Source organism: Amblyomma mixtum, chromosome 6 (assembly GCF_055824585.1).
Source record: "Amblyomma mixtum isolate Tamu chromosome 6, ASM5582458v1, whole genome shotgun sequence".
In the NCBI taxonomy this organism is placed as follows: domain Eukaryota; kingdom Metazoa; phylum Arthropoda; class Arachnida; order Ixodida; family Ixodidae; genus Amblyomma; species Amblyomma mixtum.
The window spans coordinates 109792043-109818603 of record NC_143017.1 but is presented as its reverse complement, the minus strand read 5'-3'; the positions used below and the strand labels follow the sequence as shown (position 1 = coordinate 109818603).

General features: G+C 48.8%; 2 protein-coding genes across 2 annotated transcripts in view; one reads left to right on the top strand and one right to left on the bottom strand.

Annotated features, from left to right (window-relative positions):
- The window catches only part of LOC149340014 (NF-kappa-B inhibitor zeta-like), a 50507-nt gene extending 41596 nt beyond the window's left edge, over positions 1–8911 (bottom strand). Inside the window, exons 1-2 of the mRNA XM_089548756.1 lie at positions 8802–8911; positions 6925–7645 (exon numbers count right to left, since the gene is read on the bottom strand). Of these exons, the coding sequence (XP_089404882.1) occupies positions 6925–7505 (581 nt within the window). The 5' untranslated portion in view covers positions 7506–7645; positions 8802–8911. The remainder of the gene's footprint in view (positions 1–6924; positions 7646–8801) is intronic.
- oaf (BRICHOS-like domain-containing protein out at first) overlaps positions 8897–26561 on the top strand; it is a 30038-nt gene continuing 12373 nt past the window's right edge. The window contains exons 1-2 of the mRNA XM_089548758.1: positions 8897–9415; positions 23296–23430. Coding sequence (XP_089404884.1) covers positions 9215–9415; positions 23296–23430 — 336 coding nt within the window. The 5' untranslated portion in view covers positions 8897–9214. The remainder of the gene's footprint in view (positions 9416–23295; positions 23431–26561) is intronic.

Here is a 26561-nt window from a genome sequence, read left to right as displayed (position 1 = left end):
TCCTGTGCCACCTGCAGCCAACCTATCCTCGCAACTTCTTAATCTCAACCAACCACCTAACTCCTAACTTTCTGCTGCCCCTACTATGCTTGCCTTCTCTTGGAATCCAGTCCGTTAGCTTTAATGGCCATTGGTTACATTCCCCACATATGGGCATTAACCCATTAATGTTACTGTGTCATACCCTTAAGGCAGAGCTTAAGTGTCGCCTCCAGTTTTTCAAACATGGATACACGTGTAGCGAAAGTTCCAACATTTGAATTAAGAGTGTCTGCTGCAGCTTAGAAGACCAGCAACCTGAGACAGAAGCGCGAGCTTGAATTCCTTTCCCTTCAATGACACCTGCGCACTTCAAGACGGTAATGAAGCCAGCAGGCTGTGGGTGCTTTGTTATAAGGCTGTATGCACATTAGAGCTTTCTGTATCTAACTGTACTAATATTCATAAACTCTGAATATCTTTAGAAGATATCAGAGTTTGGAATTGGGAGCATTGAAAATGTGCTTTCGTCTTGGAACATGCAAAGCAGTTCCCCCTACGACTGAAAGCTGCAAAACAGCAGAATTTTAATCGCCAAAAGGAGAACCCTTCTTTATGTTGTACTTCTTTTTTAACATCAAAAGACAATTGAAGGGCATGTAAACTGTAGTAAAATAAAACCAGCACTTTTTGATTAGACAGGTCATATTTTACTTCGACTTACATGGTCGTGTGATGGGATATAGAGATAAAAGGCCAGTTTTCACTACAGAACGCCACTTCAGCTTGATTTAAGCAATTTTTACTGCCAAATTAAAATCATAAATCCTTGCCCCATCAGTATCACAATGCCTAATTCTACCAATATGAGGAGAGACCTTTTCATTTCCAACCTAACCTCTTAACACGTTTTGGTCAGAAGTCAGTTTTTTTAGTCATAGGAACATGTGAACATGAAAACTGAATGTCCTGGTCATAGAGTTCAGAGCCATGAATAACGTTGCCATCACATCTCTGGGATTAGCTTGAAGAAATGTTCCTTACTGGCTTTTTCTGAAGGGGCCAAACAATTTGAGGGGCACTGAAGACAAACTGAAGTTGGGCTAGACTGATGTACTACCATGGCCTAAAGACAAGGAGGATACTTTCACTGAGCATGGACCTCTTACAAGCTAGAAAAGAGCAAAATATGAAAGACAGGAAATGAGACCACAGGCCTGTTCATACAGTGAATGGCATAAATATCCGGGACGATTTTAAAAGTGATGGCCAAGGTTGATGGAAGTGTACACAGGAGAAAATGAAGGATTCTTTATTTATGCCCCAAACATTATTGAGAGTTTTGCTTTGCGACTGCTCTTGTAGTTGTACCCCACAAGGAAGACGACATGGACAAAAACTAAAATGAATAAAACAAAGCGACCCATGCTTGGCGGCATCACAGGTGGCCAGTTCAGTTTGGGTTTCCGCTCTCACATGCTATGTCTGGCTTAGGTCGTTAAAATGCAGCCCTCAGTTCTCAGAAGGGGACTCTGCTGTCAGGATCCCAGCTGGCAGTAGCTTTGATGAGTTCCTGCTCCACTACAGTCAGATACAACTCAAGAACGCAGCAGCAAATGCTCCTCAACGGAGGCCCTCCAGCCAATGGTGTCCACTCATTGTCATGACATCGCAGTTAATCCCCTTACACCTGCTAGTGTGCAGCACATGGGGCTGGGAGGGGCAAGGGGATTAAACACGGGATTAAATGCGATGTCACGGCACTCGGTCAACACCAGTGCCTGGAGACCTTGTTGGAGGGACATCTGCTACTGTGTTTTCAGCGAGGGGACACCCTCGGGGAGGAGAGAGAAACATAACATAATTTGGATACCAGGCCACGCGGGGGTCTGGGGCAACGAAAGGGCGGACGAACTAGCTTGAGGGCTTACTATCCGAGCTGGGGGGTCACAAGCCCCGGAGGAGCTCTGGACTAGCCTAGGGGCTGGGTACTCTGAAACACTAAGTTTATACAGGGGGCTAAGATACAAATACCCCCCACCACACAAAGAGCTAAGCAAGGAAGAAGCCGCAAAATGGCGGAAGCTACAGACAGGCTCCTTCCCCAACTTATATATACTAAGCAAGATGTTCCCGACACAATACCGCGCCACATGCCCTTGGTGCGAAGCGAGGCCAACACTATACCACATAACATGGGAATGCGATAGAAACATATCGTTCCACAAACACGACACACCAAGTGCGGAGCAATGGGAGAGCCGGCTCACCAGCTGCGAGCTAGAGGCCCAAAGGGCACTCATAGCACACGCAAGCGAGGTGGCCAGACTCAGTGGAGCCCTGGACTAGGGGACCACCCAAGGCTAAGGAGGCAACCTCAAGACTTGAAGAGATGACTTGAAGAAGACCTCCACCGCAGGCTAAATCTTAGAAATCAATAAAGTTTCTACTCACTCACTCGAGTTGTACTGTCAGCGAACACGCATATGTCATACATTTCCGCTTTGCAGCGAGATATTCCTTTACAACCTATTTTCGATTATGCATTTCAGTAGGCCCTTTACCCAGACACATGAATCAGGCTAGTTGTACACTTCAGCTGAAAGTAGGCAGGTAAAATATTTTGTTTTCTTCACATGCTCTGTTCGCGTTTCATTCCGGCCTAACTGTACATAGCTCACTTCCTATTCTAAATGGTGCACTTCCGATTTTCCTATGATATCACCTCTAAAGCCTCAAGTTTGGATCAGGGTGGTTGGGAAAATAAAATGAACTGAAACCTTTAAGCAAAGCAATATGAGCATTTTAGGCTGCTGAAGGAACTTGAACTAGGCCATGAAAAGTCCCGCTACAAAATTTTACAAGGAACAAAAACCCTAGTGCACTTGTTTAGAGAGTCCCTTTATTGCCTCTAATTTTTTATAGACCTTCTTGCCTACAGTGTTGACAAAGTGGCTGGACATGCTTTCTGAAAGCGTATAACTGTGCATTTGCAAAAGCATGAACAATGAAGTATATTCAATAGTACTACATCCTTTTTCAAAAGGCAGTGTTTGTTACACACCTGTGCTGCTCAAAATACTAGGCAATTATGTTTATCAGCTTGCCATCGATATGAATGCTTTTGCTAGCCTGATTGGGCCGACCAAGGCACAATGTACACCAACCACTCAGTTTTCCTTAGCTTCAAAATTAGTGAGACTCTAAAAGGTACTGTAATGTTATCAATGTTTAACCTTTGCCACTTTCTAATCATTTTCTGAAATTTTGCTTAGTGAAATCATAACCACCAAGGACTTCCACTTCAAAAATGACTCTGCACTTTCCACTTTCAATAGTACCACAAACCAAACAAAAAAAATTCAGGGGGGCACTTTGTTCACCTAAAGTGCGGTGAGGCGAAAGCCTTAAGCGCAGTGTTGCTGCTTGTGTCACTGATGTGTGGTTAAGATGTTAAGCTTCACCTCTAAGAGCGGAACGCGACAGCGTCCTGCAACGCTGCCAGAGAGTCCATAGAACGCCATCGCCCGTTCGGTTCTACGCCTTGCTCGTCGGTAAATTGGTTTTTGAGGAAAGGAAATGTATATGTCTCTCATATCTCGGTGGACACCTAAAACCTTGCCCTAACAGGAAGGGAGGAAGATGGGAGTGAACGAAGACACCATATTCACTAGACGCGCCTTTGTTCATTCCAAACCATCCAGCTGGAATGGCGGAGTGGTAGCGTGCTCGTCTCGCACTCCGGAGACCGGGGTTCGATTCTCCAAGCTCTGCATATTTCCTACTCGGTTTTATTTATTTATCTGGTCTGACTAGAAAGGTTAATTAGACTAATTGTTTAAGTAAGCAATTAACTAAACTCAGTCCCACTTACTTGGAGCATACGATTCCTTTAATTGGTTGCATGGTTAGTAGCCAAAGTACAATTGGCCCCGTTTGAAATTCGCGCAGTGTGACGTCACGACCGTTTCGACCAATTGAAAAGCGTGACATTTCTGTCGACAACTGCTGCTTACAACGATGAGGCATTAAAGGCTTCCGCCTTAATATTATTACTGCTTAATACAAACTATTCAACCTAACGTAAAATTGAAGCAAACATCCTACCCAAGAAGGCTTCGCATGCCACATTTGCTGAAACATCTATATTCCACGTGATATCTGACACATCTCCCTTAGCCAAAAGTTGAGAATTGTCTACCAGATGCCCCCTTTCCATCATGGTTTGGTTTGGTTTATAGGGTTTAACGCCTCAAAGCGACTCAGGCTATGAGGGACGCAGTAGTGAAGGGCTCCGGAAACTTTGGCCACCCGAGGTTCTTTAGAGTGCACTGACATCGCACAGTACACAGATCTCGAGAATTTCGCCTACATCGAAATTCGACCGCCGCATTTTTCGGGTCAGCAGCCGAGCGCCATAACCACTGAGCCACCGTGGTGGCCTTTCTTTCCATCATGGAGGAAAGAGTGCATTCTCATGGGAGATAAGGGGCAGGAGAGAAACTGCAGTGATAAGAGCAAAATTCTGAAAGAGATAAGGGCAAAATCTGGAAAAATGTTGAAGGTCACTGACTTTATGCCCCAGCCAAGAGCTGCCCATCACATTCCTTTGTCTGTAAGTTCATTAACAAAATTTTGCAGGCATGTTTCAATTCGCGTGCATCCAAAATGCAGTCTAAGTACTTACACATCATGAATGAAGTTGAAATGTTAATGTGACGTTGGAAGAATGGGACCAGTATTTATGGACACTAGTCCCAATAGGTCCAAGGACAGTGAAATGCTTAACTACATGGCATCACTCAACAATGTAGGCTTGTTCACCTCAAGGATCACAACAGCCTCACCCCTGACGGGCTATCACAAAAGTTTTCAACAGCTGCTTGTCTTGACAGGCTTAGTGACGACGATCATAATGCAAATAAGCTTCATCCAAGATGTATTTTGTTCCTATTATTTAGTGGTTTCTGGGAAGCTTATCAGAAAGATTCCACACCACATTTTTCTCAAATTTTCTACGCCAGAAAGGTGGGCATTCTCTTGAGGTAACACAGTAAGCGATGTAATGTGAAGTGTACAGGTCCCCCCAATATGAAAGGAAAGAGAGCATTCAATTTAATGATTGATCAATAATTATATGTGGCAAGCACACTTTCTGCTTCTTTCTAATTATTTTTCCTCCCTCCACTGCGACGTCCCTCAGAGCCAATGTCGCTGTGGAATATTAAACCCCACATACTATGTCATACCATACTATACCAACTTCTGAAAAGAAATCACTGAAAAATTTGCCTTTTGTGCGAACTGGTTGTCCCCTTTCATACTGCTGGGATATGTACAAGATATGTACAAACAGTAACAATGATAAATATGCACAGTACCGCTGCACTTTAAACCAGATAGAGATGACGTGATTTTCAGCACTAAGCACACTAAGCAAGTAGGAGAACCAGGATATAGGGCTACTTATTTGGTTTAAGACAACATCTATTGGAGCTTTTGTCAGAAGTTTGGAGCCCATTGCAATCAATGGTGTTTGCTGGCTGTGGCTTTGAAGAAGACAGTGTTTCTCCAGTGCATTAAAGTCAAAGCCATGCAAAAAGAATGTGCAGTGCACATCCTGACCGTGTTTGCTATGTTCACCTACTCAGACAGAGCAGCAACAAAAGCATAAGGCTGAATATGAATACTGGGCTCATTAGCATGGATTCATTACGGTTTGAACAATGCCAAGGGAACAAAGACACCAAGCTGATGTACGACCGAGAACACATGTGTCATCTATGTCTACTCTCTAGCTTTGTTCCCATGGTGCTGTTTGAAGTGTGATGCTCCTGGTGCTAATACGTTACTCCAGAACTTCAAGTTGAGAAGTACGAGCCACGACACTTTAAGTTTCAGCTGTGCGATTTCACCAAGTTTGCTCCTCTTGCTTTAGTTGGCTCACACATTCATCTCGTTACACATTAGGGTTCACACTGTGTAAAAATAGTGTGTTTAATAGATTTTTTTTTATGTGTGTGTACTTCTATGCTCTCAGTTATCTCACAGCAAGCAACTGCTTGCGAGCACAGGCTGTTATATTGCAGGGAGCCTACATTAGCCATGGATGTGAGTAGTAGGCATTATATATTTGACAATGAAAGCACATTTAGGTTTTGTTACATGCAAAGCTCACTTGATACCCTTGCTCCATAAAGTAAAATCTGTTTCTTGTTGACTACAAAAAGCTGCATTTACAACTCGTTGCATGCTGCATCAAAAGGCCAATAACTTCTGCCAGCACCTATAGAGTTTTTAATGGCAAGAAAGTTCAACTTTTTGCACAGAGGGCCGTACAATAGGAATACGACAAGGTTCTGCGCACATCTACGGTTACGTTCAAGTCAGCAAACAGTTTAGTTTAGTTTAGTTTAGTTTAAGGGAGTTTAACGTCCCAAAGCGACCCAGGCTATGATGGACGCCGCAGTGAAGGACTCTCGAAATTTCGACCACCTAGGGTTCTTTAACTTGCACTGACATCGAACAAGAAACAGATTTTACTTTATGGAGCAAGACTATCAAGTGAGCTTTGCATATAACAAAACCTAAAATTGTGTGCTTTCATTGTCCAATATAAAATGCCTACTACTCACATCCGTGCATAATGCAGGCTCCCTGCAATATAACAGCCTGTGATTGCCAGCTATATCTTAATGTCAGCAAACAGTTATTCATTCTAACCATGCAGAAAAGCCTCCTACACTCTGGTGTTACTTGGTGTTACTCTGTCCAACAATCCATCGCAGCAACACGCGCACGTGTTCCCAGCGCCGTGTTTACAACATATGGCGTAACCTTGGGAGCTTCATATGGGCTTCTCGGTGCGCAACCCGTGCACAGAAAACATTCGCTTGTCAACCCCAGTGAACGTGCACCAGGTCAATTTCGCGGAACGTTACATACGAGAAGGCTGGGCAAGAAGGGTCTCGGGGCAAGATGGGCCTGAAGCGGGGCTGAGCAGGAGACTGCTGGTTGATTTCTTCCACGACGAGTGGCAACCCCTCAGGGCTAGGCGGCACTGGCTCAGGGCTAGGCGGCACCGGCTCAGGGCTTGGCAGCTCCAGCTCGTGGCTGTTTCCCAGCAGGCTGCTCAAGAAGTTGTTCAGCTTAGCAGGATCATCGCGCAAAGAGAACAACAAGTCGCACAACGCCTTCTCGTCACTATCAGCGTCGTAGTCCACCTCTACGCCGCTGCTTGTGCCGCTGTGCGCGGTCTCGTTCGACGCCGGCGGCGACAACGACACAGACGAGTCGACGGACGACGGAAGCCCGTAGTCCGGTGAAGGGCTCCGCCGGCCGTCGCTGATGCCATGGCGATACGGGCATGGCCGTGGCGCGGTTTCGCGGCGTAGAGGGCCTCGGCGCCGAACTTCCGGGCTTGAATCGCCGTCATCCTCACGATCCGGCGATTCGTAACCCTCGTCGTCAACGCTAAGGGCGTCGAAGAGGTATCTCAAGTCCTCGACTGGCTCCCCGCTCACCATCTTGGCTGTCGGTGTTACTGAGATCTACGAGTGCATCACCTTTCCAAGAAACGTCCGGCACGTCCGGTCCGTCGACGCCTGCTACGCGGCAAAACAAGTGCACAAGCAGGCTCCGCAGCCACCACAGCGCCACAGTGCGTCTTAGCAACGGCAATTTCCTCACTGGCGTCCCAGAACCCTCCTCGCAGCGTCGCCTCTCCTCCTCCGCTCTTTTCTCCCTTCTCCTCTTTTTTTCTTTCATGGCTGTTGCGCTCTTCGGTCTCCTCCGCGCACCGCCGCCGCGAATCTGCGCGTCTTCTGAACCGCGGCCTGGTCAGCGCGCCTCTCAATGTGCTGACGCATGAACACGTTGGTGGTGGTGGAAACGTTTATTGCCAATGATGTAAATCGTAGGGGGCGCCTCGTTTGCCGCAAAAGTTTGCATGATTACGAGCATTGGTCTGGGTATCGGGCATTGGGTATTGAGCAGTCCGGGTTTGTAGTTGTCGCCAATGTGCAGCCTTCGCTATGGTGAGGGACGGAGCGGGGGGTGCGTATTCCCTTTTTTTGTCTCGGTAATACGAGAGAATATCACGGAAGGAGACCAGGTAGTGCATTCCCTGCTCACGACAGTATGAGGCATTAAAGGCTTTCGCCTTAATAAAGCGATTCTGCTCGTATTGTCTTTCACAGCTGTTCTGCTCCTGGCGAGCTTCTAGGGCGGCCGGCTCGCGATTTTCGCGTTGCCCTTCGAGCCATTTGTGTGGCCGGCACGTTCCTCGCGCAAAGAAGGCGACTGCGCACGTACTTAAAATGGCGTTAAAGGGCGATTCACACGACGGTCCGTTCGCCCGCGGCCCGCGCACTACCTGGTCTCCTTCCGTGATATTCTCTCGTATTACCGAGACAAAAGAAGGGAATACGCACCCCCCGCTCCGTCCCTCACCATAGCGCAGGCTGCACATTGGCGACAACTACAAACCCGGACTGCTCATTACCCAATACTGCTGCATGCCCGATACCCAGACCAATTCTCGTAATCATGCAAACTTTTGCGGCAAACCAGGCGCCCCCTACGATTTACATCATTGGCAATAAACGTTTCCACCACCACCAACGTGTTCATGCGTCAGCACATTGAGAGGCGCGCTGACCAGGCCGCGGTTCAGAAGACGCGCAGATTCGCGGCGGCGGTGCGCGGAGGAGACCGAAGAGCGCAACAGCCATGAAAGAAAAAAAGAGGAGAAGGGAGAAAGAGCGGAGGAGGAGAGGCGACGCTGCGAGGAGGGTTCTGGGACGCCAGCAGGAGGAAATTGCCTTAGCAACCGCAACGATGCGTCATACCGTCACACCGAACGTTGGTCACACCCATTTGGTGTGGTTTGCGTTTGCGCGTCACGTCGTGTTTGCGAAGTTGTGGCCTTGAAGTCAAGCTGTAGCTTGAAGAACAAAACTCCTTCATTTTCTTTTCATTCACTTAAACTATTAGTGACGGTGATGTTTTAAAAATATTTTTATCATTCAATCTACTGCAGTTGAAGCAGCTGAACAGCCGACGCGAGCCAAGCGCGTGCCAAGCAAAATCCACCAGCGAATCGCCAAGGGTTCTTTAGTTTCGCCCACGGTGTAGAATATTCTTACACCGTGGTTTTGCCACAGTGCATTGCGGGGGGTGTGTGTGTCGGGGATGGTTCGAGTAAACGGCGCTTGTAGCTAGCCTACGCCTGAGAATGCTGGGCACAGCAGCAACGGCCCTTCTCTGGGTGTGCCTGGTACAGCCCACGCCAGCCCAGCTCATCATCAACGTTCGCAACGCGGGGGGTGACCTGCTTCGCGAGCGGTTGCTGGCCAACACCAGCGACGAGACCATCACGCTGGAGTTCCAGAGGGCCGACGGCACGCACGTTACGCAGCTCATCGACTTCCGCGCGGTCAGTGTCATCGCCGGTGTTAGGGCAGCTGAGCCTATCGTGAATGCCATTGAATGCCTTACCACTGGAAACTGCTGAAAGGTGTCCTGTGGTTGAGGATCAGGCCATAATCTTTGAGTATTAAGCTAATTGTTAAGTCAGAGCTAATATCGCAGAGGTGTAACGCCGACGGACGAGGGATGAATGTTGCACCTATTCTGTCCCGGTCCTTTCTTGTTTCTTTTTAGCGCTGTAAGTTAAAAAAAAAAAAAAAACTAATTTCTAATGAGTTTTACATGCTAGAGCTTTTCGCACTGAAAGTACTCCCCATTTTTAGATAGGCTGGTTTTGATGACAGCTATTGGTCCCAGAGGGCCGGTGCACTGGAATGCAGACACCGCGATGAACACTAGTTTGGAACCGGATCATTCTGGTGACTCTTGATATGTTTAAATTGTAATACCTTCTGTTATGAGTGCAGAGTGAACACCTGGTCATTTGCTTACACATCTCGAATCACACTGTTATTTGTTTGTATGGAAATAACTGAGCTCTGAAATGTTTAGTAGAATGACTCCTGGGTCACTGACCAAGTCAAGAACGTTAGTTGACATTTTGGAACCTGCGCAGGTTCCTTGTTCATAATGAAAAACTGGCGGAGTAGATGCAGCTTAGGTAGCTTTGACTTATCGACGTAATGATTTTGTATGAGCTGAGTGAAGATTCCCCTTTGTTCTGTTGATAGTGTTCAGTGTATTATCAGGGATTCCATGGACAGCCACGCTGACAGATTTCTTTTGGTAGTAATGATTTCCACGCCATACCGAGCGATTTCATGCCCTTCTTTTTTTGCGTGTTCTGCCACAGCGCTTCAGACCTTCTGATTCTTGGTGACATCATTGCAGTGCTCTTTTAGCCGCCTTTGCATATTTCCTGTCTCCCTGATGTAGACAGATGTCACAATCATCACAAGGTATCTTATAGACGATCATCATCATCATCATAATGGTCAGCCTGACTACGCCCATTGCAGGGCAAAGGCCTCTTTCATGTCTCTCCAATTAACCCTGTCATTTGCCAGCTGCGGCCTCTGTATCCCTGTAGATGATCCCTTACCCTCCCCCACAGATCGCCGCATACGATCCGCTCTGTATCCCTTATAGATGATGCCCGTGAACTTTGAACAGGGCAGAGTATCCTTCACATTCAGTAGATCCCTGTGTTTTTTTCTAGTTGGCATCTGGGCAATATGCACGTTGTGCTTCTTGAAGACCTGTGCCAGGGCTTCGTTCATGCCTGGGATGTACGGAATTGCCATGCGTTTTGGTTGAGATGAGGCTGTTGCATTTGGTATGTGCCACCGAGACACCGAGGACAAAACTGAGGGAAATGTGTCAGTGCTGGAACAGTGAGAGGCTTTACGGTGCAGAAATGAAAAGACCAGTTATGCACCAGTCAGCATCCAAACCTGCACAAAACTCAATTCTGCTGGCTGGCCAATGTGTGGCCGGGCCATTATCACCATGGTCTGGAGCGGAACTCACAAAGGGAAACTGAAACTGTGCGGCTGCACAATTTTTCAGTGCTAGGGCGCTCTGAACGTCAGCATACCTGCCCTTGTCTGATGTAAGAGGCGCACAGACACCTCTCTGACATGATATTTGACATGATGTAGGATATTAGCACTACCACTCCCAGTGTCATTCATGCAGCATAACTGCCTCCGGTTGAGTGTGTGTCCAAATTAACCGGCGTGAGCTGAGCAGTGTCTGAATCGACGAGCGTCCGACATAGAATTGCATGGGCATTGGCCAGGACCACATCGGCAGTCCGAATTATCTGGGTTCCCAAATTAACGATGGCAAATTAACGACGTTTCACTGTATTTTGTTTTTTTGAAAAAAAAAGTCAGTTTTTTTGTTTACTTCTGTTGTTAGTTAGTATGAGCTTATTTCACGCGTTAAATTTTCTACAAAATGATCTTGAAGCTAATTATCTTCTTTAATAATGAGCACAAGCCAAGTGGGGAGAGGGTGTAAGGTGCTGCATTTCATTCACTCTGCATTTTGCTGCAATCGTGGCCAAAGTTGCTACTTGAAGACAAAAATGTAAATCACTGACTAAGGGTCTGAGAAAAGAAACCTGAAGTTTCGGGCTCTTTGCCTCCCGACTAGGTAGATTTCTGTCGAAATGTTCGCATTCCAAAAGCTGCTTTGTGCAGCTTCTGCGATTCTTTGACAGTATTGATTGATGGATTGACTATTGCTGGCATGGTTTCTGTTTTTCCACGGGGCACAGTGTTCTCAGCAGAGCCTTTTAGCTCGGTACAGGCACTTACTGCAGGGGGTTAAGGGTAAGTAGAATGAAGCACAGAGCTGCTGCAAGAGCTGGCATGCAGTTTAAAGGAAACTTTGCACATAATGGATGGACTACTTAGTTATGCTTGTAGCCGCCGCGGTGGCTCAGTGGCTGTGGTGCTCGGCTGCTGACCCAAAAGATGCGGGTTCGATCCCGGCCGCGGCGGCTAGAATTTCTTTGGAGGAGAAATTCTAGAGGCCCGTGTACTGTGCGATGTCAGTGCACGTTAAAGAACCCCAGGTGGTCGAAATTTCCGGAGCCCTTCACTACGGCGTCTCTCATAGCCTTAGTCGCTTTGGGACGTTAAACCCCACAAAACCAAACCAAACCAGTTATGCTTGTCATGCTGCTTACTGCTAAAAAATGATACAGAAAGAGAACACCACTGCATGAATAACTGTAACTAGTTGTTTTGTTCTTGTGGTTAGTTGTTAGTTCTTTATGGATACTGTGCATCAGGTTCCTTTTTTATGGGTTCTGTGTGAGAGTTTGGCTTTTCAAAGTACAGTGGAAATGGAGTGTAGTTCTTTTTTGCTGAAAGGTGTCAGCACCCACTACAGCTTCGACTTGCTTAGTAATGCTACAGTTGAGCTTACAGCATATGAGAAGTCCTGCTACAGTGATGGTACATATGTATGTCAAGGCATAAAATTGAGGCCTTTAATTTTCCCCTGCATGTGCACCTGAGCAGATTTAATAAAAATCGAGTTAAACCAAGTTTCTACCCAGAAAAATGGCTTCAAAGAAATGTAGTTTACCTGGGCACAAAGTTAAATTCAGTGCATAGAAACTCATGGATATCTTGAATCATTTCCAGAGTAGTGTTTCCATATATTTATTAATCTTCTTCAATGCTTGCTGTCTATGGCATGCCCTCAGTTCAAGAAATATCTGTTGAGAAGTGAGCCATCACAACACACATACTAACCTGATTTCTCATTTGTGTTATGGCATCAGCCACTATGGAGGCATCAGCCACTACTCTGTATTTCAAAATGCTATTGCAGTTTCGAAAGTGTTTTCTCAGTGTATGTGAAAAAGGCAGGTAAGTCTTGGACACAGCATGGGGATGGTGATGTGTTGACAAAATATTTGTTGTGAGCAAAAAAAAGATATTTGATTTGGTAAGCAGTTTCTTGGTGGGACCTGTAACTCATCGGTTTTTAAAGGAGTACAGACACCTATTTTGGTGACGTGTTTTCTTCTCTGCAGGGATGCGGAAGACACTACTATGCATGAATCACCATGTGGTATTTACCTACGACCACTAAATAATTTGTATTCGAACTTTTCTGTCATGCTGTTTCAGTTTCGGCATCAACATTCGAGTGATGACTATGATGTCTAAGTGTGGTTATAGGTCACATGAGGCATGTAGAAGCAGCAATTATACATATTGCAGTTTTTTCATACCTTATATGAGCTCTATCACATTTGACGTCACAGTCATCATTTGGTTGTTGAAACAGAAGATGAAACAGCACGAGAAAGAAATTCGATTATAAATTATTTAGCGCTCATAGAAGAAAACCGTGTGGTAATCCATGTATAGCAGTAATGCCTTAAGCATCAATGCAGAAGAAAACATGCACCCAGAAATTAGGTATCTACCCTCCTTTAAGCAAATTATGAGACATGTACATCATCCCATGTTTTGCTACAAAACAAGCACTGATAATTAGCTCTTTTTGCTGGCAAAAATAATTAAACATAAAAAGTAACTATGTATTTTACTAAAAACCTGACTTAGGCTCATTTCGGAACAAAAAAATGTGCGGCAGTTTAGCATCGCTAGACACGAAATATTGTGAAAAACAGTTTTTTTCAGGTGGACACCGCCGCCACGTGCTTGAAAGCGTGATTGAGGTGTCCACTGACCCAGGGAGCCAGTTTTGCGTGTTTTCAACTTAATTTTGTGGGCAATTCCTCTGCGCGGGGACGCACAGGCAGTCACTCGAGGCAGGACTTTGTACAAAGGGTTTATTCTCACATCAGGGGGGCCGGCCGTCGTCGTGGCAGCTGGGTCAGGTGGTCCTTTCGCAGGGCTGGTCCAAGAGCGAGAGAGCGCGAGCCTTCCCGGTCTCGCCCGTGAGCAGACCCTACATCTCCCCCCCCCTCAAACGTCCGTCCCGGGGTCCGCCAGTAGGCGGTCGATGACCTCCGGGTCCGGGTCCATAGAGTCGTCGCAGGGGGGAGGGGTGCTCGCCGGGGGGCCGCTCACCGCTGGCTGGACGGGCTCCTCACGAGCCGCCTGGGGGAGCGAGGTGCCTGGCTCCGCTGGGGGCCCTGCCGGCAGCGCCCTCCAAAGCTCCTCGGCCGCCGGGGACAGCAGGTCTGGGCGGCTGGACTGGAGGATGCGGAGGGCCGCCTCCTCCGGGCTGCCCCTCTGCAGTGGCGCAGCGAGGGAAGGCGCTGCAGCCGCCAAGCGCTTTTCCGCCGCGAAGGGGCCGCGCCTGGTCCCGCCACCTGGACCGCGCGCAGTAAGAGATGGCCGCTCCGTTGGCGACCGTGGTCCAGGTGGCCACGTGCCGCAGGACCCTGGGCCGCTTGGGTTGCGGCTGCTCGGCGGCCGAAGCGCCGGCTGGGTGCTGAGGGGGGCCCTGCGCCTGGTCGTCACTGGCCCTCTTGCGTTGTCCTGCACCACTGGGAGGTTCTCTCCAGTGGTCAGGCGCGCGGTTAGACTGGCGGTGGGGGCCACCGCGGCCGTGGAACCTGCGCCACTCGCGCGGCTCCTGCCGCCAGCCGGGTGGCGCGCCTTGATGGCGGCCACCGTTCGACGGTGGTCTGCCTTGCCTTCTGGAGTCCGAGCCACGGGCGTCGGCCCGCTGGAGCTTCCTAGAAGACATACTGAGAGGGCGAGAGCACTGCGAGTGATTATTAATCGAGAGACACGGGTGCTACCTGGTCCTCAGGTTGTAGCGTCGGTTGCGAACCGCACCGCTACCTGCTCGTCCTGCCGGGGATGAGATCGCCGCATCGCGCTGATTTTCCACCGCTTTGCAGCCATCGTCCTTGCGAAGGTGGAAAGCCTTCAAATCAGCGACATGCACCGGACCGGCGATTTCGCCGTTTGTCAACAACCGCAGCTGGTAGGTGAGCGGCGTAGTCCGTGCCGTAACTTCGTACGGCCCAGCCCACTTGTGCGCTAGCGACGCGGCGAAACCGCGCGCTGCGTTACTAAGTGGGTGCGTTCTCTTGAGTACTAAGTCGCCCGTGTTGAAAACGACGTGACGGCGACCTTTGTTGTACTGATCCGCCTGCTCCATGCGCGCCACATCGAGGTTTTCGCGGGCTGCTCGCTGCGCTGCCTCCAGGCGCTCCCGGAGCCTTGCCGCGTACTGCGAAAGCGGAGGGGGCGCAGGCCCCGCCGCGTCGAGTAGGGCATTCTCTAGCGGAAAAGCGATCTCTCTCCCAAAATTCAAGTAAGCGGTTGTAATACCCACTGACCTGTTCACGGTTGTCCTTGTAGCGAACGCCAGTTCGGACAGCCGCGCGTCCAAATCTCTGTGCTGCTCGGTCGTCGCGACCAGCATGCTCTTCAGATTTCGATTCACCCGCTCGGTTATGTTGCTCTGAGCGTGGTAGGGACTCGTTCTCCTGTGGCGGATTTGAAGCGCCCGACAGGAGTCTACAAAGACTTTGCTTGTGAAATACGAAGCATTGTCTGTAATCAGGTCGGAAGGGAAACCGAAACGAGTGAAAGTCTCCAACAGTTTTTCCCAAATTCGTTCCGACACAAGCTTCCTAAGGGGGAAAACCTCAACCCACTTGGAATAGTGGTCCGTTATTACCAGGATGAATTGGTTTCCGCGCGCGGACCGAGGGAGGGGTCCCATGATATCGCACGCGACCACTTGCCACGGGTAGTTGCTAACTACCGCCTTCATCATGCCAGCGGGCTTGCCCGCCCGAGGCTTGGCTACCTGGCATACCGGGCAGGTACGGGCGTATCCCAGCACATCCTTTCTCATGCCTGGCCAGGTCGCGACACGGCATAACTTGTCGTAAGTCTTACTGCCGCTGCCATGGCCTGCCAGCGCTGAGTCATGGAAGTACTGCAGGAACCGTTTCCGCAACCTTCTCGGGACCACGACTCGGAAAGGGGATGCTATCGCCTCTTCCTCGTCAAGTTGGGGGATGTAGCGGAGCAGCAAGCCATCATCGCCCAGCAGATACGCGTCGTACTTGCCCTCAGCGTTCCCAGTGCAAGCTGCGCTGCTCGCAAGCTCCTTCAGCACCCGCTGGCAAAGACCGTCTGCTTTCTGGGCCTCGATCAGCTCTTCTCTACTGACCGCTACTCCCCAAGACAGATTTCTTTCTGCCTCGCTCCTAGGCAGGCGAGCGGTCGCCGCCACGAGCTGCTGTGTTTCCCTTCCGTCACAGCACCGTGCGGGACCTTTGTCCGTCTCCTCTCTCTCCAAACAGGGCGCGACACTCCCGTCCGCCCTCTCTTCCTCTCCAACAGCGGTGACGCCGCTTTTTACAAAGCTGGGCTGCGCCTCTGAAGCGCTTCCGCCAGCATTCCATGGTGCGCACGATAAAGCATCGGCCACCTTGTTCAAGCTGCCCCGGCAGTACTCGATGGCGTACGCGTAACGTTGCAACGTCAGCGCCCATCTCGCGAGTCTGCCTGCGGGGTTCTTGAGCCTCTTTAACCAAGACAATGCCTGATGATCTGTCTGCACGGTGAAGACCGCTCCGTCTAGGTACATGTCGAACTTCGACGATGCGAACATGATCGCCAGGCATTCTTTTTCGGTCACGGAGTAATTCCGCTCCGCCGATGTGAGCGTGCGACTAGCGAACGCGACAGGGCGCAGTTTGCCCTCGTGTTCCTACAACAAAACAGCTCCAACACCGTAGTCACTAGCGTCTGTCTGCAAGACAAACTGCTTGTTCAGGTCGGGGAGGCGCAGACTAGCGGTATTCGCTATCGCGCGAGCCAAGGCAACAAATGCGTCACTCTGTTCCTTGCCCCAGACCCACTTCGAGCCTTTACGCAACAGCAGGTTCAGCGGCCTTGCAAGCTCCGAACAGCGCGGGATGAATTGCCTGTAGAACGCAACCATCCCCAAAAACCTCTGCAAGCTTTTCACATCCATGGGGCAGGGGTAGTTCAGAATTGCCTGCAGTTTGTCATCATTCGGTCTCAGTGTGCCATCATCCACGACAAAGCCCAAGAGGTTCACTCTCTTCGATGCCAACTGCACTTTCTTTGGATTAATGGTTAGACCGGCACGTCTCATTCTATCGAGAACGGAATTCAGGTGAATGAGGTGCTCCTCGAACGACTGTGAGAATATCACAACGTCGTCGAGGTACGCCATAGCGCAGTTGAACCTTGCATCGCCCAGCACGATGTCCATCAGTCGCATGAACGTGCTCGGGGCGTTAGACAAACCAAACGGGAGTCGAGTAAATTCGAAGAGCCCGCGGTGGCAGGTGAATGCGGTTTTCTCAATGTCACCTTCGGCCACCTCAATCTGCAGGTACCCTCTGCTTGCATCTAGGACTGTGAAGAACCTCGCGTTCCCTAACGCGTACATCACAGCCTCGATCGACTGAAAAGGGTACGCAACCGTAGGCGTCAGTGAGTTGAGCTTACGATAATCAACACACAGCCTGACCGATCCATCTTTCTTCGGCGCTAGAACCACTGGTGACGCCCAGGGACTTTGTGAGGGTCTCACCGCACCGGTATCAATCATCTCTTCAAGGGCACAGTCGAGAAGCTGCCTCTTATGCGCACTTAACGGCCTCGGGTTACACCTGAAAGGGCGCGTATCACCCGTCTGAATCTCGTGCTGAAGCAGGTCGGTTCTGCCCGGTTTCTCCGTGAAGCAATCCGAAAACGGGAGTAAAGTTTCCGCGAGCCTTCGGCGCTGACTACTGGGTCCTGAGAAAGACGCAATAATCGCTTCTAACGGGCCACCGTCTCTCAGCATCTCGAGGGAGCTCACCTGCCTTTCTGTCGCACAGGTGTGGACACCCACCTTTTGTGCAGGACAGCCGGGCAAGGATGCGCTTTCGAAGGGAATGAGGGGGGCGAGCTGGCTGTAACGATAGCCATTCTCCCCCATGTCGAGCACAATGCCTTCGCTCAAGAGAAAATCCCTTCCCAGAATTACTGGTATCGACAAGCCAGGCAGATAGACGAAGCGATGTCTCCGCTTTCTGCCGTCAAAGCGCATCGTAAGACGCACCGCTCCCTTTGCCTTTGCCGCCCCAGCTGCTAAGCTTAACGGGGTTTCGGCCGGTCTGACACGGATGTTACCTATCCGGCAGGCCTCGTACACCTCGTCACCGACCAGTGACAGCGTTGAGCCCGTGTCTACGAGTGCAGAGTAGCATCGACCCGCTAACTGCACTAGCATAAAAGGGCTTGAGCGCGGAACGACTCCCTGAGCTCTACAGGCGAGCGGGACAAAGGCCTCCCCGTCGCCGGCGCGGGAGTTCTTTTCCTGACTAGCGCCTTGACAACCATGAAATTCTCCCGCTGACGGTGAAAGGTCGGTGCCACCAGACATCACCGCCAGCGCCTGGCGTTTCCCTGCATACGCCTAGCTTGGCATTCGCGTGCCACGTGGCCGGGCTGGTTGCAATTCCAGCAACGCCGGTCGTTCACCCGCCGCGTGGACGGAGGACCCCTCGTTCCACGAAGCGGTTGGGGACGACTCTCCCCTTTCTCCGCGCATTCCTGACGCTCGCTCGGCGCGTGGCCTGTGAGGCCGGCACGACGCCGCTGCTCGAATGCGTACGGGTCAAGCGCGCGAGGGACAACAGGGGGTTCCGCCTGCCTTTCCACGGCCATTACCTCGGCGCGCCGAGCCCTCATCGCGCATTCTCGGCCTCCATCCCATGCGCATCCCGGTTCTAGCGATTCGGCCGGCCTGGGGGGCGGCTGGTAGCGCAGTTCGGCGAGTAAATCCGCCTGCACGGTCTTGGCCTCCTGCGCTAGGGCCTCGAGGTTTGTAAAACTGCGGCCCCGCAGATACGGCTTGAAGCGTGGATGGCACTGCCTGATCACACGCGCAACCTGATCTCGGTCGGTTGCCGTCGGATCTGCCCTCTTGTACAGCTCTTGCATTGCGCGTACGTACTCGAGGAGGCTTTCCTCTGGGTGTTGGGTGCGCAACGCGAGCTCCTCCAGCATCCGGCGCTCATAATCAGGCGGCAAGAACTCGGCGCGGAAACGGTCTTTGAAGTCCGCCATCGACTGGAAAGTCGGCTGGCAGCGCCTCCATCGCGCCGCGCTCTCGACGAGTGCTACAGGCAGGACCTGCCCTTGCATTACGTCATCTGGGGCGCCCAGAGCCGTCTGGTAGTCCTCGAGTTGTTGTAAAAACTCGTGGACTGATTTCGCGTCCGTGTACCCGGAAAAGGAGGGGACCTCCATATTTATCCGCGGGCGCGATGCTGTCGCCGATGCTACCGATGCTGCGGCCTGGTTGGCGCCAGCCACCGAACCGAGCTGACGGGCTAATGCGGCAAACATCTCAGTCACCTGCCCCATTACGGCCGCCGCGTCGGCCGTCTCACTACCGGCTGCCCCGCCATCCAAAGCCGTGGCTGAAACATCCTTTCTCGGAGGCATAGTTCGCGCTAACTGTCCGGCCGCACCGGCTAACTGCTCATGGCAACAAGAACATTCACATACACAACAATCTATCTACAAACACGCGGAAATACACAACACAAAACGCCCGAAAACTACATAAATAACACAAAACCCCTAACAAATTTACAACACTACACAAGTCGCTACCCCTCGAACATTCCGCCTGACCCGCTCCTTAACCCTATCGGTCCGGCATGGCCCTGAACAAAGAGGGCCTGCCACGAGTCTGGCTGCACGTCCCAAAATCGGCAGAGAAATCGTCCACAAGGTGTTAATTAAAGCGCACGCTGGGCGCCATTATTTGTGGGCAATTCCTCTGCGCGGGGACGCACAGGCAGTCACTCGAGGCAGGACTTTGTACAAAGGGTTTATTCTCACATCAGGGGGGCCGGCCATCGTCGTGGCAGCTGGGTCAGGTGGTCCTTTCGCAGGGCTGGTCCAAGAGCGAGAGAGCGCGAGCCTTCCCGGTCTCGCCTTATAAAGGCTTTCTCCCAGCCTCGCTCCCCCCGCCCCCCCACTCGGGAAAAAGGGGTCCGAGGCTACCCGCGGTGAGCGGCGCGAGATTTGACTTGCCCGCGAGCAGACCCTACAATTTACACCACGTACCCCAGCGGCCTGTGCTCCAGTGCCGCATTTCTGCAGCAATGTTGTCAGTGCCAGTGCATATTGCTCTAGTGCCGTATTTCTGCCACAGCATTGTCCACGCCAATGCATGCAGTGCACATCTCTCGGTCACTGTCACTACGTAGCTCAAAGTGTGAATATTAGTTTGATAGTAGCATTAGTTGATGAAGAAGACGATGGGCAATGCACAGCGCAAGATTGTGTTGCAGTTTAGCACGAGGCATGATCGGCTGAGGCGATAGCCTCGGGCTCTCATCCAGTGGCCAGCGAGATTGACTTGTTTGCGCTGTACAGGTTCAAATTCCTGTTGCGGATATTTATTTGATGTCTTTTTATTTGCTTATTTCACATGGCACAAACCCACAAACATCACAAGATCTTGCTCGGGGTCTACCCACCGCAATTGTGCTTTCACACTAAAAGTGTCACTCAATTTTTACTCCCTGAATTTCGAAAAATGGTGAAAGCTCTGATGAAAAGCAAGGAAATGCAAACTGCAGTCTCAGCTGAAAAAAAGTGATCTTTTGCTGAACAGTGCAGTTTTCACGTTGACACATGCCTTCAGGATTGTTGTGTTGCTTCCTTGCTAATACGTACTTACCTACACATACACACATGCTTTTTTGGCATGTAAAGATGCATCTAAATTGCATGAATGCTGGTAAAATGTAATTAGCATGGTTTTAAAAAAGGCAGTGCACTTAAGCACTGGTGATATGTGCATGGTGATATGTGTGTGTGCTGATATGTGTATGCGTAGCATAGTGGCGTATGCTGTTGGTATTGAAAGTTTTGCTACGAATTTTGCTTAAATGAGTCGCATGCAGTTTTAATAGATATTTAATATTAGGATTCCTCACTTTGAAAAAAAGTATTCCTGATTCATTCCATCAACAGGAAGCTAGGCCTTTTTATTGCCACGGTGATCTCTTTACATATTTTGGTTGTTTGCAACATGGAACTGATAGGTCTGTTTCAAGTTTTAGTTAAAGTATTGCTTCCTGTCTCCCTTCCCAAGGGTGGTAGCAGTGAACATTCCTCCTTTGGCAAGCACCTTTTGAAAATTACAGTTGCCAGCACTTGCTGTAGACTTACACAGATGGTGCAGACTTCTGCATTTCCAGGACACAAATGTGAACATTATGCTTGTATTTTCTTGACTGGCTCGCTAGCCCTAATCTGTAGCAGTGTAAAGTACTTTTTCATCTAAAATTCTTCGTTTTTTCACTGTGCCCAGCATCATTTAAAAGCACTAGCACTGAACTGCTGAATCCTGTGACTTTTTTTCTTTTTTTTTTCATTTCTGTGGTCTTCTTAAATTTTGTTTCAGGGCCCAGTGATACTGGCGTGATGACAAGCACATAGCTGCAGGATTTTCTTGGTTCATTTGCCTTAGGTGGACACATCCTCAAAGCTGTGCACACTAAACACATGCAGTACAAGTAAGAAAACATTTAACAAGGCAAGGCTATGTCTCCCTTTCAGCCAACGGCCTCTTCACTCTCTTCACAAGCATGAGCAGATACATATAACTGATAGTTGGAACTTGCCAAAATTGGACTTTATGCACGTACATGTTCTGAAGTGGCAGTTAGCAGCTAAGAAGCTTGTTTTCATGTGCTTACCTGTGGAGCCTCGCAGGTACCTGTGGAAGTCTAGTATGCACGAACTATACAGTGTTTGATATAGACATATAGTAGGATGCCAAATTACCAGAGAAAGTTTTTCAACTTATTCCTTTGCACAAATGCTACTTATGCCTACTTAATGCAGCCACATCGAAGCAGCAGTTATGATTTCTCATCCACTGCTTCCATTATCTAAAACTGAAGATCTTATTGAATAAAAATTTGAATATCAACACACTTGGCATTTGGTGTGGTTTCATGGCATTTAGTGTGTTCCAACTGCAGAATCGATTTACTGTAGCTCACAGTTTGTTACAACTGGGCGTATTAAAACTGTGCTGCTTCTCATTAAAATTGTAGGTTAGCCAAACAAAAGAAATTTATTGTGTTTGATCCAAACGTTGGTTGCTGTTGGTTTTAACCTTTAAACTAACTGAACACTCATTACAATGAACCACCTCAAGTGGTGGCTTCAGAATTTAAGCCTCCTCATTGATTACAAAAATACATACGAAACATGATCAGGGACTTTTTGGACCTGCAGCCATTTGCTATAGTAATAGGTCCAAGTTGAGGAATATTTTCATGCAAGCAAAAATAAGCCGTTATCCAGCATTTCCAATTGCTGTATAGCTCACCCGAACACATTTTACTGTCACATGCACCATGACTAAAATAAAATGCATGTACGTAAGCACATATTGAGGTGAGAGCTACTGGCGATCAAATTTAAAGGAGTGTGTTATGTATTACAGATAAGTTTAAAGTTTTTATTGGCTTCGACGTTTTCACCTTGGAGAGTGCTAAGGCCAGCTGTTTAGAGCTTCATAATTTACATCGTAAAGCACATTCTGATTTGAAATGAAGAGAAAGAACTCGTGTGCGGAAAAGACTGTCGGGGCAGCTGCATACTTAAGCTCATCCCAGACTCACGTGCCCAAGCACTAAGTTTGTGAGGGGTGGTTGGAACATGTCTGGAGATTGAAGATGATTCATTCATCAGTCTGTCGCCACTAAGTTTGTGAGGGGTGGTTGGAACATGTCTGGAGATTGAAGATGATTCATTCATCAGTCTGTCGCTTTTACTGGCTTTTCTCGCACGTCACCTAATGAGTCATTAATGGTGCAAGTTGCTCGAGCTCGGCGATGCCTGGAGTAGCTTTTGATGAATCAGTTTGTGCATTAGTTAAGAATATTTTGGTTAATAACTTAATTGGTTTAAGCTACACAAGCCAGGCGTACTGTTTTACGGTCTATGCATTTTTCTGAGAATGAAGTTTGTGTTTGTCACCTGCCTTCAGCTCCAGAAGCACATCGGGCCAAGTTATTTTTATTCGCAACTGTGTTATGTGAAAAGAACAAATTATTTAGTGTTTATGCTTATTATTTCATTACTCTCAGGACATGAGGGCATACAAAGGGGGAAAAAAAATGAACAGAAAAATGAACTTTTGCTCAGGCCTCCCCTCATATTCCTGCATTCAAAGAAGAATGGGTTACATGCAATACAAAAAAAAGAGCAGAAAGTAAAGATTGCAAAGGGGTCACAAACCGGCCAAATATACCAAATAGCAATGCAGAGTATAAAGACTAAAAGTGACAAACAGCAAGGGAAAAAAAGCTGGCTGAAAAGAATTGATGCTAGCTGCTGAATGTCAATGCTGGTCGTGCAGGAGGTGCAGGTATTTCGGGTGGTGGTGTTGGCCGAGGAAGAACAAGGCCACCGGGAGCCCCAGGTGCTGTGCTTCCTCATCCGCTTCAACCACTTGGGCTTCATCTCGGTCGATGCCATGTCCAAGCTGCGACAGGTGCGGTGCTTTTCTCTCTCATTCTCTCTTCCTCTCTCACGACGGCACACAACTGTGTTTTTCTTACCAGCATCTTTTTCCTTCTTGCTGCCACTGCCTCTCTATATTAATTGCAAAGGTAGGACCGCATACGAACAACTAAACAACAAGTGCACGTTAAAGGCTTTATTGCTGCACTCGGAGTTACCACTTTCATTCTCTCGAAGTGGTATTTGAGCTTACTTACTATAGCTAGCCCCAATGTATCATTGTTACAAATTTTAAGAGTCTGCTGCACATATTGTACCTTGATAAATCCGGAAGCTAGGGATGGGTTTTCTGTTAGGCAGTTTTTTTTTTACTATCGCTGCCTGAGGGCTTAAAGGTGTGTGCAGAGCTAGATATCTGAAGAGCAATAAAACTTGATAATTAGCAAATACAAATAAAATTTGCTGAAGCACAGTATTGGCAAGGCCATCTTCTGGGCACACACCCTGAAGCTATCTGTTTTTTTTTTTTTAATTATTAAACACCAGACAAACCCGACACTCCCACCCCCTTTCTCTGACCCCGTACTTTGCAAAGACTAACTTATTTCAGTACTCTTTCTTTCCGCAAACCATCAGTGACTGGAACAGCTTACCAGCTTCGTGTGTACGGTCTCTTGACCTGTTAAGTGACCATTGTTAGTTTGTTTTTAGTTTGTTTTGTTAGTTTCTTTTTCTTTTCCATGTCATTTCGCGCTGCTGGTTTTCTGCTTGCACTTTGGTATTATTGCTCAATTTGTGTTCTGTTCTGTATCCACTCCTGCTTGGGCCTCACGGCCTGCAGTATGCCATAAATAAATAAATAAATAAATAAATAAATAAATATTATTATTATTATTATTACCAGCAAAGATGCTCATGTTCTTTTTACAGCAACAGCTGTTAAGCGCCCGTTCCTGGGTTTCGTGTGACAGTAGTGCTATGTCGTAGTCGTCGGCACAACCAGTGGCTGCGCTGCCTTGGGACCCACTCGGAGGGTGGTTCCAGTTATCCCGGAAGGAGAGAAGGGTTAGCCTGGAATGAGGAGGGCATGGCAAGAGCATGGAAAGGCATAACTAGAGGGGGATTACCCCGGGAACCATCTGGAAGGTGGTTATCGTGGAGCATGGAGAGAGTGGCGAGAGCGTAAGGTGCAAACAGAGGGTGGTTTCCTCTTGAACCACCCGGAGGGTATTTACCCTGGCAGGAGGAGGAGGGTCACTGTGGGAAAAGAAAGAAAGGAAACGATGAGAGTGTAAGGAGGAGCAGCAGGTGGATGGTTGCCACGGAAACTGCCCAGAGGGTAGTTGTCCTTCAAGGAGAGAAGGGTTACCGTGGGATTACGAGAGTATGGCAAGAGCGTAGGAAGGCATAATTGGAGGGTGATTACCACAGGAACCCTCCGTGAGGCAGTTCCCTGGAAGGAAGAGGATGTGGCAAGAGTTGAAGAATCACTAACTGGAGGGTGGTTACCCTAGAACGAGGAGAGGGTGGAGGGTGGTTGCCACCCTTGCTAGTGGAGGGGTGGTTACCATGGGAACCACCCAGAACGTATTCATCCTGGAAGTAGAAGGAGGAAGGTTATTGTGGTAGTAGGGTATGATGAGAGCTAAGAAATGGATAGCCGGAGGGTGGTTACCTTGGAAGGAAGATCAGGAGTATGGCGATAGCGAAGGAATGCAGCATGGTCAGTGTGTGGCAGCGGCTGCGAAGCATGCCGCGCAAGGGGAGAGTTATCGATGGCGTCGTGTGCCTTGAACGGCGGACTGGAGAGGAGAGTTTGTGGTCCAAGCTGTGTAGTTAAATGTAGGTGTTAATAATCTAATGTTGTTTTTACTTTAAGGCTTTCAAATCTCAGTGCTCTTAAACTCAGCTTTACTGCAGCATTAATTTTTTAATTATAACTTGAAAGGGTGTTCTCCAGAAGCACTAAGCTAAAATATGTTGTCTCTTTTCTATTTTTGCTGTTTTTTATAGGATCTTACGATGGCTGCTGACGCATTGAACTTGTTTTTCTGCACGGATTCATAGAAAACATTGTATGCATCAGTGTTTTTCTGTGGCCTATTTTGTGGCCTTATTTATCAGAGACCTTCCTTCTGTTCTTCAGAAATATGCAACTTTAACAGTGCTTGTTACTGTTTTTATGCGAAGCATACTACTTTAGCTACCACGTCAGCCCTTCACCGTGGTTATGCGCCTCCAAATCACGTGATACATGACGTCACACCACGTGACACGATGACGTCACGACAGTAGAGAAACGGGGGCCCACCTCGCGCCGTCGCTGTGGTTGTGCGCCTCCAAATCACGTGATACATGACGTCACACCACGTGACACGATGACGTCACGACAGTGGAGAAACGGGACCCCACCTCGCGCCGTCGCTGTGGTTGTGCGCCTCCAAATCACGTGATACATGACGTCACACCACGTGACACGATGACGTCACGGCAGTGGAGAAACGGGGGCCCACGTCGCGCCGTCGCTGTGGTTGTGCGCCTCCAAATTACGCGACGCGATGATGCTTCGCATTCTCCAGGCTTAACCAAGTTAAGCCTCAGCCATTTTTTTTTTAATTGAGAGAGTTCAAAATTGCACTCTACTCTTGTCGAATCCCTGTGCACTGTTGGCGTTGCAAAGCAGATGGCAATAGCAAACGTATAGTGCTCAGTATTGCTGGGCACTGAATTCAAGGCGTCTCAGTTACTGCGGTGGTTTCTGAAAGGTATACCTTGTGGTGCAGTTTAGGCACTGCCAGTGTAGGCAAGGGCTGTGCCTTGATCTTGGCGATTGATTGTCTGCTCAGTCAAGTGCTACAGGGGAAGCCTTTAAAGGGACACTGAGGAGAAATTGAAGTTGGCTTGTATCGACAGAATATCAGCTCCTGATTACAAAAACGCCACTCATACTGACAACAAAGCTCTTGTAATGTAGAAAAGAGCAAGAACCAAAATACAGGTATCGCCGCCACAGTCCAAACTCGAAAGTAGTACAAGCGTGATGACGTCATAGGACAAAACAGTGTTGCTAGAACCAGTGGTTCTAGCAACACTAGGACACGAGAAGTCACGAATCACTGAGGCGCAGCCAATGCATGCGCAAATCTCCTTGACGTCGCCAGA